General features: G+C 40.2%; 1 protein-coding gene and 1 non-coding gene across 2 annotated transcripts in view; both read left to right on the top strand.

The window, feature by feature from the left end:
• Positions 1–1,458: 1,458 nt before the first annotated feature.
• On the top strand, positions 1,459–1,530 carry TRNAH-GUG (transfer RNA histidin (anticodon GUG)). The gene has a single exon. It is a non-coding gene; the product is annotated as a tRNA-His (tRNA).
• A 760-nt stretch (positions 1,531–2,290) lies between these two features.
• Positions 2,291–14,971, top strand: part of DSN1 (DSN1 component of MIS12 kinetochore complex) — a 52,441-nt gene continuing 39,760 nt past the window's right edge. Inside the window, exons 1-4 of the mRNA XM_063449185.1 lie at positions 2,291–2,360; positions 6,033–6,311; positions 12,543–12,616; positions 14,523–14,595. Coding sequence (XP_063305255.1) covers positions 6,041–6,311; positions 12,543–12,616; positions 14,523–14,595 — 418 coding nt within the window. The 5' untranslated portion in view covers positions 2,291–2,360; positions 6,033–6,040. The remainder of the gene's footprint in view (positions 2,361–6,032; positions 6,312–12,542; positions 12,617–14,522; positions 14,596–14,971) is intronic.

The following is a 14,971-nucleotide window of genomic DNA, read 5'->3' as shown; positions in this document are numbered from 1 at the left end:
GTATTTCTAAACTCAGGACAAAATTGAGAAACTATGTAGCATGGGTGTTTTTTGGCGGTTGTAGATGCGTAACAGATTTTGGGGGTCAAAGTTTGAAAAAGTGTGTTTTTTTATTTTTTCATCATATTTTATAATTTTTTATAGTAAATTATATGATATGATCAAAATAATGGTATCTTTAGAAAGACCATTTAATGGCAAGAAAAAAATATGTAATATGTGTGGGTACAGTAAATGAGTAAGAGGAAAATTACAGCTAAACACAAACACCGCAGAAATTTAAAAACAGCCCTGGTCCCAAACGGCAAGAAAATCGAAAAGTGGTCTGAGGGGGAGGAGAGGTCACCAGTGCCGAGGGAGCCCGGCGCTGGATAAAGATAAGTGACTAAAGGAGCTTTAACTCCTTCAGCCCAGCGGGAGGGGGGCCCTGAGGGTGGGGGGGACCTAAGGAATATATAGTGCCAGGAAAACAAGTTTGTTTTCCTGGCACTATAGTGCTCCTTTAAACATAAAACAAGGAGAAACATAGAAAAGGTGCTGTAATGGCTTTTATAAGATGTTATTCATGCCATGTGTAACTGCATTCCATAATACATGTGCATGTTGGCTTTAAGATATTCACGGCCACGTCTTGTAAAACAAGAGCATCTCAAAAGAGTATGTTGTGCATTAAAGAAAATAAAATAAAAAATAAAAAGTAATGTGCTTAACTGTGTGAAATAAAAGGATGGTGATGGTACATCAGAAAATGGGGTGATTTGAAGTAGAAACTGGCAAACAACACAAAGCAGAATGTTCAAATACAAAATGTGATTAATGGCTCTGGATACATGTAATTACAGTAATGCAAATTAAAGGATTGAATATTACACAGAGGTTGCAACCGTCAATAGTTTGGCGCCAAACATATACAATGAAATTGTTGAAATCATCAGAATATGTCGTTAAATTATGAAAAGAAAATAGAAAACCTACCTCTATGAAGCTTAAAAACAGCCGTCCTTGGATAAAAGGGAAAGAAAAAAATATTTGTGTATGAGTAGATAACGGAATGCAAAAATTTGAAATGTTATCAAGTCATACATTACTATGGCAATTAAGAAATTGAATTAGGAAGACACTGGAGTTAATTTTTTGTTAGGGGGGGGGGGGGGGACTAATCTAAACCATGGCTGGAATATTAAAATTAGAGAATAGTTTAAAAGTTGAAACATTTTTCCAGTTTGGTTATTTTCACTTTATGTTTCAAATTCACTATTATTATTTATTATTATTGCCATTTATATAGCGCCAACAGATTTCGTAGCGCTTTACAATAATATGAGAGGGGTACTGAAACTCTCATTTCAGTAAATAACCCTAAATATTGACTGTAAGATGCATAACATATGACTCATCCCAGCTCTCCCATCAAGGCAGTCAAATTTACAGCTTTACTATGTGCCTAGCACATGGCTCGCCGTGATCGTATAGTGGTTAGTACTCTGCGTTGTGGCCGCAGCAACCCCGGTTCGAATCCGGGTCACGGCATTTTTGTTTAATTTTATTTTTAAATCTTAAAAAATAAAATAAAAAATGTTTATTCTAAATTATCAATAATAATAGCGATAATATAAAATATATCAATTTTATGATTATTACTTTTAATGACACATAAAACAATATTTGTTGTGCAATCATGTGCCATGGGAGACCTGATATCAACAAATAATGACATAATAAAACTCTATCCATATTTATTTCACTGTGTTTGCAAAGAATGAGGGTTAATTCACTTTTACGCTAACCTCACTGAACATGTTTTATGCATTTTTGGGATAAATAGCACCCCATGCAGCAGCAATGGACTACATTTCCCGTGATGCTCAGTCCGACGTTTTGCTCAATGAGCATCAAGGGAGATGTAGTCCGCGAGGCCAGCAATGCTGTTGGGGAGCTACCGGTGTAGGGAAAATTCAGACCTAACATTATAGTGTAATATAAGACATCACCACGTGTTTTGCATGTGAGACATGGCAGCTTCCTTCACTACTTTACACTACATATCATCCACGGTGGAAAGTTTACCAAGCCTGATTATTAGCTGCAGACCGGCCATTCCTGCCAGGCTTTGACTCAGAATAATGTAGGTTAAATACACAACAACGGTCCTGGGCCATTAATTCCCGCCAGTGACAGACGGGTTAATGAATTTGCCCTAATCAAACATGGCGGCACAGTCGCTCGTCTGAAGTGACGTAGGGCTAATGACGCAGGCGCAGTGACGAGCCTGACATTCTAGTTTCCTCAAATCCCGTGATGCTTCGCGGGCCACCGGTATATCTACAGGCGGGAGAATCCCAGTGCAGGCAGAGAGCAGGGTACGGCACAGAGGGGGGGGGGGGGGGGGGGGGTTGGTTGCTTACTAACAAAAACACTAATATATATATATATATATCTCAATCCATTTACCTACAATTTACCCATTAAGAATGCCATTTAAGTGCTCCCATGATATTCTCATAATAATGATATTTGTACTGTATTATCTTGGTATAAACATATATTGATTGTCACTTTAGTGCTTGCCTATTTATATTGTCTATTTATATTCCCTCCTCCCCCCCTGTTACACTGGCATTAGTTTTTCTGTTTCAGGATTATTTGTGCTTTGCAATTCAATTAAAAAGGATGTTACTGCTCATTAACACAGCTACTCTAGCAAAAGTGTTATTATTTTCGGTATCTATATACTGACGACTAGAGATTATCATCATTTATGTAGCGCCAACTTATTCCGCAAGGCTTTACAATGTTAGAAAAGGGGGGACATTTAACAATAAATTATCCCGTTACAAAATGTTACAGGAAGAGCTTACAGTTTAGAGGAGGTGGGGTATAAAAACACAATAGGAATACATGGACTATAAGAAATTTCAAACTGGCGCCTGGAATCTCAGCGCTTTAAGGTGGTAGCTCACGGGAGCATAGGAGCCGTCAGCCCGCGGGAGCATTGTAGGTGGCGTGCAAGAGAGCAGTTTAATGATGCCTGGAGCCGGAATATGGCGTCTCCCCGGCATCACGAGAGCGAGCAGGGTAGCCCCACTGGACCTCAGGTAAAGATCGACTCAGCTCTCAAAGGTAGGGAGGCTAAGTGGATTTCAAGAAAAATTAAAATCTCAGTTTGTGTGTGTCTCTGTCAGTGCGTGGGTGTGTGTTTGTGTCTGTTTAGGTACCCGGCCCCCTCCACTCGCACAAGAAACTTGATTTTTTTCACCTTTTTTCCCCACGCCATGTCTGTTTTGCCATGGCCGTGGCTGATCATTTATAATGATCTCAACTAAGTGAGGATATTGCGTATGCGCAGCAAAACAATGTGCCAATCAGCATCTCCTCATAGAGATGCATTGAATCAATGCATTTCTATGGGGAAGATTCAGCGCCTCCATACAGAGCGTAGAGATGCTGTATCAAGGACTCTCTAGTGGCCATCTGAGTGACTATTCCTAAGCAGCAATGTAAACAGCCTCCCTTGCCCCTCTAAGATAATCATTCGGATTGTCTCTGGTCCAATCCAATGCTTCTTATACAGAAGCTTTAGGGATCAACAACACATTAGGTCGTTATGGTGCCTAGCGTATTTAAAGGAAAACTATAGAGTCAGAAACACAAACGTGTACCTGACCCTATTATGTTAAAAACACCACCTGGCCTCCCTGGCCCCCTCCTTCTCCCCCTAAATATAGTACAATTTTACCCTTTATTCCCCTCTGCTGTTGCTGGCTCTGCCCCTCACCTACCTGCTTCACTGACATCATCAGAAGCGGAGTTCTCAGCCAATCACACAGGAAAGCATTGGATTGACTGAGAATGTCAAGGATCAAAGGCAGAGCCAGCTCAAGCCAAACACAGCCTTGACCAATCAGCAGCTCCTCATAGAGATGCATTGTATGAAAATTTCCAGTGTCTCTGAATGTCAGTGCTGCACACTTAGCTTATATAGCGCTCTCACTCAAACACTAGTCAAAACTTGGTGAAGAATAATTGGCTTTATTGTCACTGTGGCAGAACCAGCCCCGCCACTTGTGCCTGGAGAGGACTGCTTGCCAGCCTCTTGCCCTGTGATTATGGTCCCTGGGAGGTTTGGCCCTTGAAATAACTGATTTGGGCATGTTGTATTGTATTATGCTGCTACTGGCCCTTTAAGAACCATCTGGGGACATACTGTGGAGTTACTGGGTGGCCACCATTTCATGTATCAGAAGCACATGGTGAGAACAATGGATGGCGGCCATTTTAACTCACAGACCCTGTTGTGACTTTTCTACACGGTGCCATCTCGCCGGTATTTGGTACACAAAGACATTGTGCAGTAGTTTTAAACTATACAACAGGGGACACATTATACAGTAATTATTTTTTATATAATCTGTATATGTTCTGCGGAATCTGCATTAAACTGTATCTTCCAAACTACTGAACAGATCTGGGTGAATTTTGGATATGTGGTTCACCCAGATCCCCCGGTTCTGATGTGGGGTTATTGCATGTTTTGGGGTCCCTGTGATATGTTTTAATAAACTGTATTCCTCTGCCTGTGATAATGAGATTACCCATTGTATTCAGTAATCGTATCACAGGCAGAGGGGAGGATTTTGTGTGGGAGTGTCTGTGTGTATTGTACGGATTGATTGGTTGTTCTATAAAACCCTGTGGGCTGTACTATGTTTGTGGATTGGAAATAAAAGAGGCTGTATGTGCCAGTACAGTCAGTTTCTGCTTAACCCTCAAAACGAAGTGTCGTCTCGTTCTTGGGGGGAATTGGATTGTATGCCGATTGCCAGGAGTGTAAACCTTTCGTATGGTTTTTCCTGTTCGGCTGTTTCCTGTGTTCGTGTTTCCTATTCGGGAGTTGGTGACTTCGTGCAGTTTGCAGTTCGGGAGATTGGTGATTGCAGTAGCTGCTTGTCTATCTGGAAGGGGATTATCGCCTAAACGGTTTTTAACCTCTGGTGAGCAAAACGGTCAATTACAGTCACTATATCATCTTTCTATACCTGGGGCCTCAACAGGAGGTCCTCAGGAAAAACAAAAGAATTGCCAAATACTAGGCGCCTTGGTGCTGTACCAAGATGGATAATTTAACTAGCAGTCAGACACATTGGCACCAGTTAACAAAAGCAATGAAAATACATGATTCCCATGCAACCCACTCCCACCCCCACCCCCAAACAAAATGTATCCCTGGAAAGCTCTCTTATGAGCATCTACTCTGTCCAAAAAGTGCTTGGATCGGAGGTGGCTAGCCTGATTTAGGTGGAAGTCATGTTTTTAGTGGGCCACGTCTTTCCTCCGATCCGGCACAGAGATCCAGGCTGCTGGGTGGAAGTTACGTTCACCGAAAACCACAGCGCTTGTCGTGGACATAGAGCTGCATCCAGTCCACCTCCTCTATCTCCACTCCAAATAACACCCTGCTAGCTTGTCCTGGGACCGAGAGCACTCGCGATAAAGTATTGGTGGATTGCAAGCTGTCCCTTGATCCGAACAAGTGTTCCATGGAATTCAGCAGTTACTCACGGTCAGGTGCACCATGCCTCCGTAGCATTCCTGTGGGTCTCTGATGCTCCTGAACACCACCAGGAAGGTCGCTAAACGGAGAAACAACTGAGGGTAGGGGGACATGGGATTATAGCTCTTTTCAGGCAGATGGTGGCTGGGGAGCCATCCTGGGTGACTGGATGGTCTGTGGTCAATTTTGGGGAATAAGGAATTTTTTCACTTTTGAAACTTGAAATCATCAGGTCAAGGTTATTTCCTTTTGCAGCATACATTATTTTGTAATAGAGGATAACAATTGCAGAGTAATTACCATGGAATCTAGAAATCATTGGAATGTTCTTAATGATTACTTAATTTGAGCATTGTTCCAACATTGCTCAGCAGTTTCTTTTTTTCCACATAATAAAGTGTCTGTCTATCATTTCTTTTTGAATGTATTTTATTAATTTATATATTAAAAATGATTTATTTTAAGTTTTAATCTATTGCAGGAGAAAGAATGGAACAAAACTTAAACAAATCTGTAAATAAAACCCCTACAAAATCCAGTAGTGGACAAAGATGTAGACAAACCCCCACAAAGACAGCCACTCCATCACCAAGCGCTAAATCAAGACAAAGTCCAAGTCCTGCAAAGAAACAGAAGACTAGCCCAAATGACTTTTCTCTTAAGGAACCTCACGTTAGCCCAAACAAAAGGAGATCACTGCGGCGATCAGTTCGAATCAGTCGTCGTAAGACACTACCTTCTATACACGAGAAAGCCACAGGTAAAAAAACTGATCTTTTATCACAGAAAGCAAAGTCATGAATAAATGAACACTACAATGCACTGTAGTACCTATGGTGCCATTAATGCCCTGGCTAGCTCTCACAATGTATGAAGTCAAACGGTTTGCCAACATATTGACAGCTAAGCATGGGGTAAGCATGGCACTGGTCACCTCCTTGAGGACTGAAAGCTCTGTGCTAAATCCGACGTAGCAGAGAGCTGTGTAAACCCAGAACAATAGTCTGACGTAGAGAAATATATCTTCCTTCTTACTATCTTTCAGTCCTTTACTTACAAAAAATAATCTGTTTAGGTGGGATAGGATTGGGCACGAGAACTTGTTTGTCTAAATTCCATGTTTTCCTGTCTCTTAGTATCTGAGTTTTTTTACTAAAGTGAGAATTGTCAGGAATTCAAACTGAACTTCAAATTTAAAGCAAAAACAGCAGCTCCCATGTCAGCTCCAGTCTGGCTATATTGGTCTAAAATTTAAAAGTCACTCTAAATTCCTCATAGTTCTCCCTACATATTTCTGTGTATCCTTTTATCTATTTCCCCCTGAACATACAAACAAACACAACATTGCATTTTATATTTGAAAGGCTGAAAGAATGGCTTGTGTAGTGGAAGAAATGCCAAGATTTTCATCCAAAATACAGCTCAAACACATTAAATGTGCTTGAGCTGCATTTTTTTTTACCATGCTTCCCAACACTTTGTGACGGACCTAATTCGTAAGTACACCCTTACTTGGTCTCACCGCTCTCCTGTCCGCTGCTTGTACCCTTACTACTAACTCATGCTTGCAGGACTTCTCGCAGGCAGCTCCTTTCCTTTGGAACAGCTTGCCTACTGAGTATCTCAGCCAGGTCAGCTTCATCGCTGCTACCAGGGTACTCTGGAGCTCTTCAGACCCAGTCTCTGAATCTTGATTGCTGCTACTGAGTGTTATACTACTTTCCCACCTTGTCATTTGGTTGCTATGCCCCACGCTACCCCTCCTATTGTGTTTTAATATCCCATCTCCTCTAGATTCTAAGCTAGTTTGAACAGGATCCTCATCAACCTATTGTTCCTGTAACATTTTGTAAGTGTCTCATTTATCGTTAATTTCCCCCATTTATAATATTGTGAAGCCCTGCAAAATAAGCTGGTGCTATTTAAATCATGACTTTGCATCCAATATTCAAGTTTCGGTCTTAAGGCATTGCTCATAAAAGGATATATACAGTAATAAAAAATTCTAAATAAATAATAAAAAAAAATATGTATGTATGTATGTATGTATGTATGTATATATACACAAAATGTTCAAAATCTGGCACTCTACCTTTAAGTGGATCCAAAAGAGAAAAAAGCCTCTGTGCTGCAGGCGGAAGTATGTATACGAGAAGTGAGCAGAGCACTCCAGAGGACTTGTTTGAAGTAATTTATTACGTGTAGAAAATCGACGTTTCGACCCTAAGGTCTTTATCAAGATATTAAACAAAGTGCAAACGTGACATTATATACCCTAACAAATTGAAAAGTAATCACTTACCCCGAAAAAGCTGTGCGCCCCAAAGCCATGTGTAACCGCTAATGGGTGATTGCAGAGACTGCCGTGGCGATCCCGTCAGTGGATGATGACATCACACGAGATGCGACTGAGAAAAAAACGTGATCATGTGTATGAGTAACCAAGGAAACCAAGTGTGGGCAGACTGACGTGGTGTGTAAAATTACGAGAATGGCAAACATTAAAGAAGTATGGGCATAAAATAGATTTTAACAATGGAGCTAAGTACTGGACTGGACATGTGCTATCTGAATAGAGTAAGGATCTAAATAGTAAAAGGACCCTATAAAAAACAGCATAATGTATATGGATGAAATAGATGGGAATATAATGAAAAGAGTTAGTGTGCTAAGAATAACTAGCCGCAAAGGGCATGTACAGGAGGGTGGAGACTGGGTATGCTAGGATATATGTGAGAGTAGAGGTAATAAACCGTGTAGGCAAACAGAGTGTAAAGAGAGCGTGTGTATGTAGAACGTGGCCAAACAAAGCGAATAAACATCTATATAGGTGAAAACCGGTGCAAAGTGATCCTAAAATACTGTGTGCGTGTATGAACATATGTGCAAGAGATAATGAAGGAGAGTTGTGGCATGCATGTGGTCGTGCATCAGATGGTCCCAAGAATGGGGATATCAGGTGAACGTCTAATGAGAATGGTGGATGAGAAGAAAAGTGAATAGAGCCCGGAACGCGACTATAAACTAGGTTTAGGCTATGCCCAAATATGTATAGATAGTTATATACAAATGTACAGTATCAAGTCCCAAAGTACATAGCTGGCGTGTACCAACGCCGAAAATAATAAAAATCATCATCATGCAGAAGTTAAGCAGAAAGATGAACAGGTCGACAAAATTGGTCAAAAAACATAATGAAGAAAAACATCATAATGAACAACTAAAAATACTGCCGGAGGCCAAAATAGATATGTCCAAGTTTTGATGGACATGACACTTAATAAGTTTTCTTTAAGAAAATCCAAGAGAGTGCAAAGGAGTCAGCGAGTATCCAGGAAGGCATGGAAGGAAACGTATTCATTAAGGCCCCTGGGATGTAAGGTGTCCAGTGTCTTAATCCAGTATGCCTCCCGTTGGAGCAGGATCCTAGATCGATCACCCCCCCTAGACAGGGGGGGGGATGTGATCAATGGCTGTGAATTTAAGCGTAGGTAGACAATGGTTCATCTCCAAGAAGTGCTTGGCCACCGGTTTGTCTGTCTTGCTGTCCCTAAAGGCCGTCATGATGCCTGAGCGGTGGCCTCGCATTCTGTCTCGTAATGTGAGATCAGTTTTCCCCACGTAGTATAGTCCACAAGGACAGGATATTAAATATACTACGTGGGTGGTGAGACAGGTGATGTGGTGTTTAATGGGATAACGCTTCCCTGAGTGTGGATGGGCAAATGAAGAGCCTGTGAGCATATGACCACACGTGACACAGTTGGTGCATTTAAAGCAGCCTGTTTTGCTGTACGTTTTTAATGTCCCATATTGATCAGGGCAGTCATTGTGGACCAAAATGTCCCTGAGGTACCGATTACGTTTAAAGGCAATGCGGGGGGGATGTACAAAGGCAGAGTGAAGTGTAGGGTCGGTGGATAATAGATCCCATCTCCTGCGGATAGCCTTGGCAATTTGATCACTAGCCGTGTGATATAACAAGGGTAGTGTGATGATCTTGGGTTTGTCAGACGGCGTCTTAGGTAGTGGGCCAGGCATGTTGTGGATCTCCCAGGCTCTGTCTAATGAACGTTTCAATGTTGGATATGAGTATCCTCTTTTCAAAAACGCTTGTTGCATCGAGGAGATCTGTGTCCTGGTGTTGTCCAGGTCTGAATTATTCCTCAGGACTCTGAGGAACTGTGAGATCGGGAGTGATCTCTTGAGTGCACTAGGATGAAAACTTGTTGCATGTAGGACAGTGTTACGGTCCGAGCTTTTCTTGAACAAGGTGTACCCAATGGCATGGTGGGAGCGAAAGATTTCTACGTCTAAAAATTGTATCCTCTCAATGTCACAGCAATGACTAAAACGTACCGGAGAGTTTATCATGTTTAGCTCTTGAATCATGGTCTCAAAGGATAGAGGAGGACCTGCCCACAGGATATGAGGATATTGTCCACATATCGAAGATATAAAATGAGGTTGGACTGATATCTTGATAGGATGTACTGCTGTTCATATGCATACATATAACTGTTGGCGTAGTTCGGGGCTATGGCCGATCCCATCGCCGTTCCAGTTTGTTGAACATAAAAAGATTTCTCAAAACGGAAATAGTTGTTGCTCAGAGTGAAGTCCAAACATTCAAGGAGAAACTCAATCGGTGGTCCCATGTATTGGTCAGACTGAATGAGAACCTGTCTCATGGCGTCTATCCCATCATTGTGGGGTATGATTGTATATAGATTTTTCACGTCTACCGTTGCCAAAGTAATGGGGCCTTCCGGGAGGATGACTTGTTTGAGATGGGCAAGGAGGTCCTGTGTATCCTTGAGACACGTAGGTATTGCTAACGTAGGTGTTTTGCAATGGTGGTCAATAAATTTGGCCAAGGGTTCCAATATACCGCGTTTGGCGGAGACGATGGGACGTCCAGGGGGGTTTCGAGCATCTTTGTGTACCTTCGGTAAGGTGTACAGTAAAGGAGTTTTAGGGTGTAGATCGATTAAATAATTAGCGGTTTGATCGTCTAGCCAGCCAGCCATGACGCCCCTGTCGACCAATGCTAGTAATTTTTGTGTGATGGTCTTGGTCGGGTCAAATGCGATTTTCTTATATGTGGTCGTGTCCGATAGTTGCCTGAGAATTTCCATACGGTAAGAATCGTAATTCTGTATGACAATCGCTCCACCTTTGTCGGCGGGTCTAATAGTAATGTTTTTGTCGCCAGCAAGGTCCTCAAGTGCCTTATGTTCCTTCATTGTTAAATTGTGTGGAGCAGGCTTAGGGTTCGAAAAAATTTGGTGTACATCATTCTTTACTAATTTAGAAAAAAATTTAATGGAGGAATGGGAAGTTTTCGGTTCCCATGTACTTTTTAGGCGGAGATGATTTTTAGACTGTGAATGTGAATTTTGTGCTAATGTTTGTAAATATATCTATATCTATTTTGGCCTCCGGCAGTATTTTTAGTTGTTCATTATGATGTTTTTCTTCATTATGTTTTTTGACCAATTTTGTCGACCTGTTCATCCGTCTGCTTAACTTCTGCATGATGATGATTTTTATTATTTTCGGCGTTGGTACACGCCAGCTATGTACTTTGGGACTTGATACTGTACATTTGTATATAACTATCTATACATATTTGGGCATAGCCTAAACCTAGTTTATAGTCGCGTTCCGGGCTCTATTCACTTTTCTTCTCATCCACCATTCTCATTAGACGTTCACCTGATATCCCCATTCTTGGGACCATCTGATGCACGACCACATGCATGCCACAACTCTCCTTCATTATCTCTTGCACATATGTTCATACACGCACACAGTATTTTAGGATCACTTTGCACCGGTTTTCACCTATATAGATGTTTATTCGCTTTGTTTGGCCACGTTCTACATACACACGCTCTCTTTACACTCTGTTTGCCTACACGGTTTATTACCTCTACTCTCACATATATCCTAGCATACCCAGTCTCCACCCTCCTGTACATGCCCTTTGCGGCTAGTTATTCTTAGCACACTAACTCTTTTCATTATATTCCCATCTATTTCATCCATATACATTATGCCGTTTTTTATAGGGTCCTTTTACTATTTAGATCCTTACTCTATTCAGATAGCACATGTCCAGTCCAGTACTTAGCTCCATTGTCAAAATCTATTTTATGCCCATACTTCTTTAATGTTTGCCATTCTCGTAATTTTACACACCACGTCAGTCTGCCCACACTTGGTTTCCTTGGTTACTCAGACACATGATCACGTTTTTTTCTCAGTCGCATCTCGTGTGATGTCATCATCCACTGACGGGATCGCCACGGCAGTCTCTGCAATCACCCATTAGCGGTTACACATGGCTTTGGGGCGCACAGCTTTTTCGGGGTAAGTGATTACTTTTCAATTTGTTAGGGCATATAATGTCACGTTTGCACTTTGTTTAATATCTTGATAAAGACCTTAGGGTCGAAACGTCGATTTTCTACACGTAATAAATTACTTCAAACAAGTCCTCTGGAGTGCTCTCCTCACTTCTCGTATATATATATATATATATATATATATATATATATATAAAATTATTTTTTTTAATTTTTTAAAGTCTGCCTGACCAATGGTGGATGCCCCATTCTGCACCTGCCCAAGGGAAGCTTGGCTTGCAGACAAATATAATAATTTTTCCCCCTTTTACTCTTTCACAGATTTCAGACTTGGTTGTTTTATGTTTGTTTTGCTTTATCTTTACTATGGGTCTGTAACATAAAATCCAGTGCAAGATTTGTTGCTTTATTTGGAATGGTCACTCTGTCAATGTTGGGTTTTCAAAGTTCCACTTCACTCAGAAATATAATTGCCTCCTAGATAATTGCCTCCACAATTTAGTTGTCTTCATTTTGGCCTCTTATATTTAAATTACCTATGCAGAGCTTGCTTTTATTTTTTAACAGGTTGTGTAAAGATTACTGTTCATGTGGTTGTTTTTTTTTCTTCTTCTTTTCAGAACTCTGCAAAACACTCAGCAGTGAGCTACCAGAAAGTGATAGACTCTCAGAACTTCTACAGTCTTGCTTTCAGGTAATGTTTGTGTGTGTTTTTTTTTTTTTTTTCTATGCACTGCCCAATGCACTGCCCAATTAAGGAAAAACAGAACAAAACAGATGTACCCACATTGAAAACATGCATGCATTTACTTGCGCATTTAAAAAAAAAAAAAAAAAAATTTGGGGGGGGAGGGAGGTGCATATCTAGAAACGGCTTGACTGCCTTTGCAAGCCCTCACCTTCTTCCCCAGCCCAGACTTTCTATGGTTGTCCAATTACAGACTTTGCAATGCAGCTAAATGAGAAGTCTTTGTAAGGCAGGCGTTCTGGGCAATTGTCTGCCTCTTGAGTATAGCTCCACTGAGCTATGCAATAAAGAAGTAACATGACCTGTTGTCGGCATGAACTCCAGGGTGGTGTAACAAAGTTCATTTTTTAAAAGTGCCAATTTCTTGTGTAATCTACTTTTTGTAAAATTAAAACAAGAGAACACAACAAAAGCACTTAAGCTGAATTGCTTTAGGGGTCTGGAGTGTCTCTTTAAATACATATAATATTTAATGTAATTCCAGCTCTAAATAAAAAAACAACTAAAAAAAAAAATACTAATTAAGTCTTTGTTTCAAAAGGTACATTTTGTATGATTTGCTTTAATGAAAATATGACCTGGTGCATCTATATACTTTAAGCACTGATCATTATGTTGAGATATTGACAGTATAATTCTAAATACAATTTTATTATTACTTTAAGATTTTGCCTTATGTTTTTATGCTGTTGGTTTAGAGAGCATTTTTACAAACGTGTTGGATGTGTGTGGCAGCATGTTGGGCATGGTAAGACTTGACTGATAAGCTGAGACTAGGAACCGATTTTTAGGTAAACAGAACATTTGTAAAGTGTTTGTTTACGGATTTTAAAATCCATGGTTTGCTTCATGAACGCTGATGTACTGTATTAACTTTAAGGAAAACAGTCTCTTTAATTTCAAATAAAAACGTTTCCGCCTTACACGTGTAGTGTGTGTAATAATCCAAGTGATTTTGTATGCATACATTCTTTTGAGTGCACTACTTGACTTGCCCTTGTTTTGTAATGGCAGCTATGTTTCACTCAAATTCAATAAGATAAGCTGGGCTACCAACTAAGGTCCATGCACGTAAAAAAGAGCTAATGTGCATTTATGTGTCCTGATATCATTTTCAAGCACCAGACTTATCAAAAATGTACTTTGGAATGGTTTCAGACTCTAAAATTATGCATAGTCTTCGCAAGTAAGCCATGCTTCCGATGAGTTTAAGTGCCTTTGTCACCTCAAACTTACTTTTTTTTTCTATTATTTCCTATTGTCTTCCTCTTGCAGAATCTATTTTTTTTTCTTTCCTTTATTTCTTACCCATTTCTATTTAAATATTAGACAAAGTAGGGACTATTACTGTATTTTCCCTAAGCCTGACATATCTTGACAAAGGGTGGAGCTTAATGCAATCTCCACTATCTACTATCCTGACAAAGAAAGTGGAGCTTGCCTTATGACTTACTCCCCCCTTGTCAAGATTATCAAGCGACGAAAATACATAAGTCAAAGCAGTCCCTATTATGTGTTATGCTTTGAAGAGAAATATATAAGAAAATATTCTGAAAAAGGAAGAGAAGAGCAAAGTATAGGAGAAAGGTAAATCTGAGGTTATAGAGCCACTTTAAAGAGCCCACGGAGTAATAGTAAGACAGAAGCTGTACTAAAATAGTTAATTATATATCATTTTTACAATTGTGGGTTTTTGTTTGTTTTGCTTTTTAGAGCAGGAAAGCAGAGATTGCTCATATAAACAATTTTACAACTGGGTTATTTTGTTCCTGTTTAAGTATGAACATCTTCCCTTGTTCTTCAGGTGTGTGTTTTTTGTTTTTTTAAAATTCTATTTTCATCATGTTTTAAGGTCTCTATAAAGAAACTTGAAGACTCCTTGAAGAGTGCAGATGGTTTTAACGATGAGGCTTTCAGTACAAAAGGTGAGTTTTTGGTTTTTACTTATGCTTAATGGTATTTTCTCTTGTAAATAGTAGGGATCGACTGATATTGATTTTTTTTTTAGAGCTGATACTGATAATCTGTGAACTTTCAGGCCGATAACTTACCAATACTGATATTTTGTATATTTACCGTTAAAAAAAAAAAAAAAAAAAACCTCTTTCTACACAAATCTACTCTTAACCCCTTAAGGACACATGACATGTGTGACATGTCATGATTCCTTTTTATTCCAGAAGTTTGGTCCTTAAGGGGTTAAAGGACCACTATAGTGCCAGGAAAACATACTCGTTTTCCTTGCACAATAATGTCTCTAGGTCCCCCCCACCCTCAGGGCCCCCCTCCCGCCGGGCTCTA

Source organism: Pelobates fuscus, chromosome 3 (genome assembly GCF_036172605.1).
Source record: "Pelobates fuscus isolate aPelFus1 chromosome 3, aPelFus1.pri, whole genome shotgun sequence".
In the NCBI taxonomy this organism is placed as follows: Eukaryota; Metazoa; Chordata; class Amphibia; order Anura; family Pelobatidae; genus Pelobates; species Pelobates fuscus.
The sequence above is the reverse complement of the archived record's forward strand: the minus strand, read 5'-3'. Positions and strand labels throughout refer to the sequence as shown.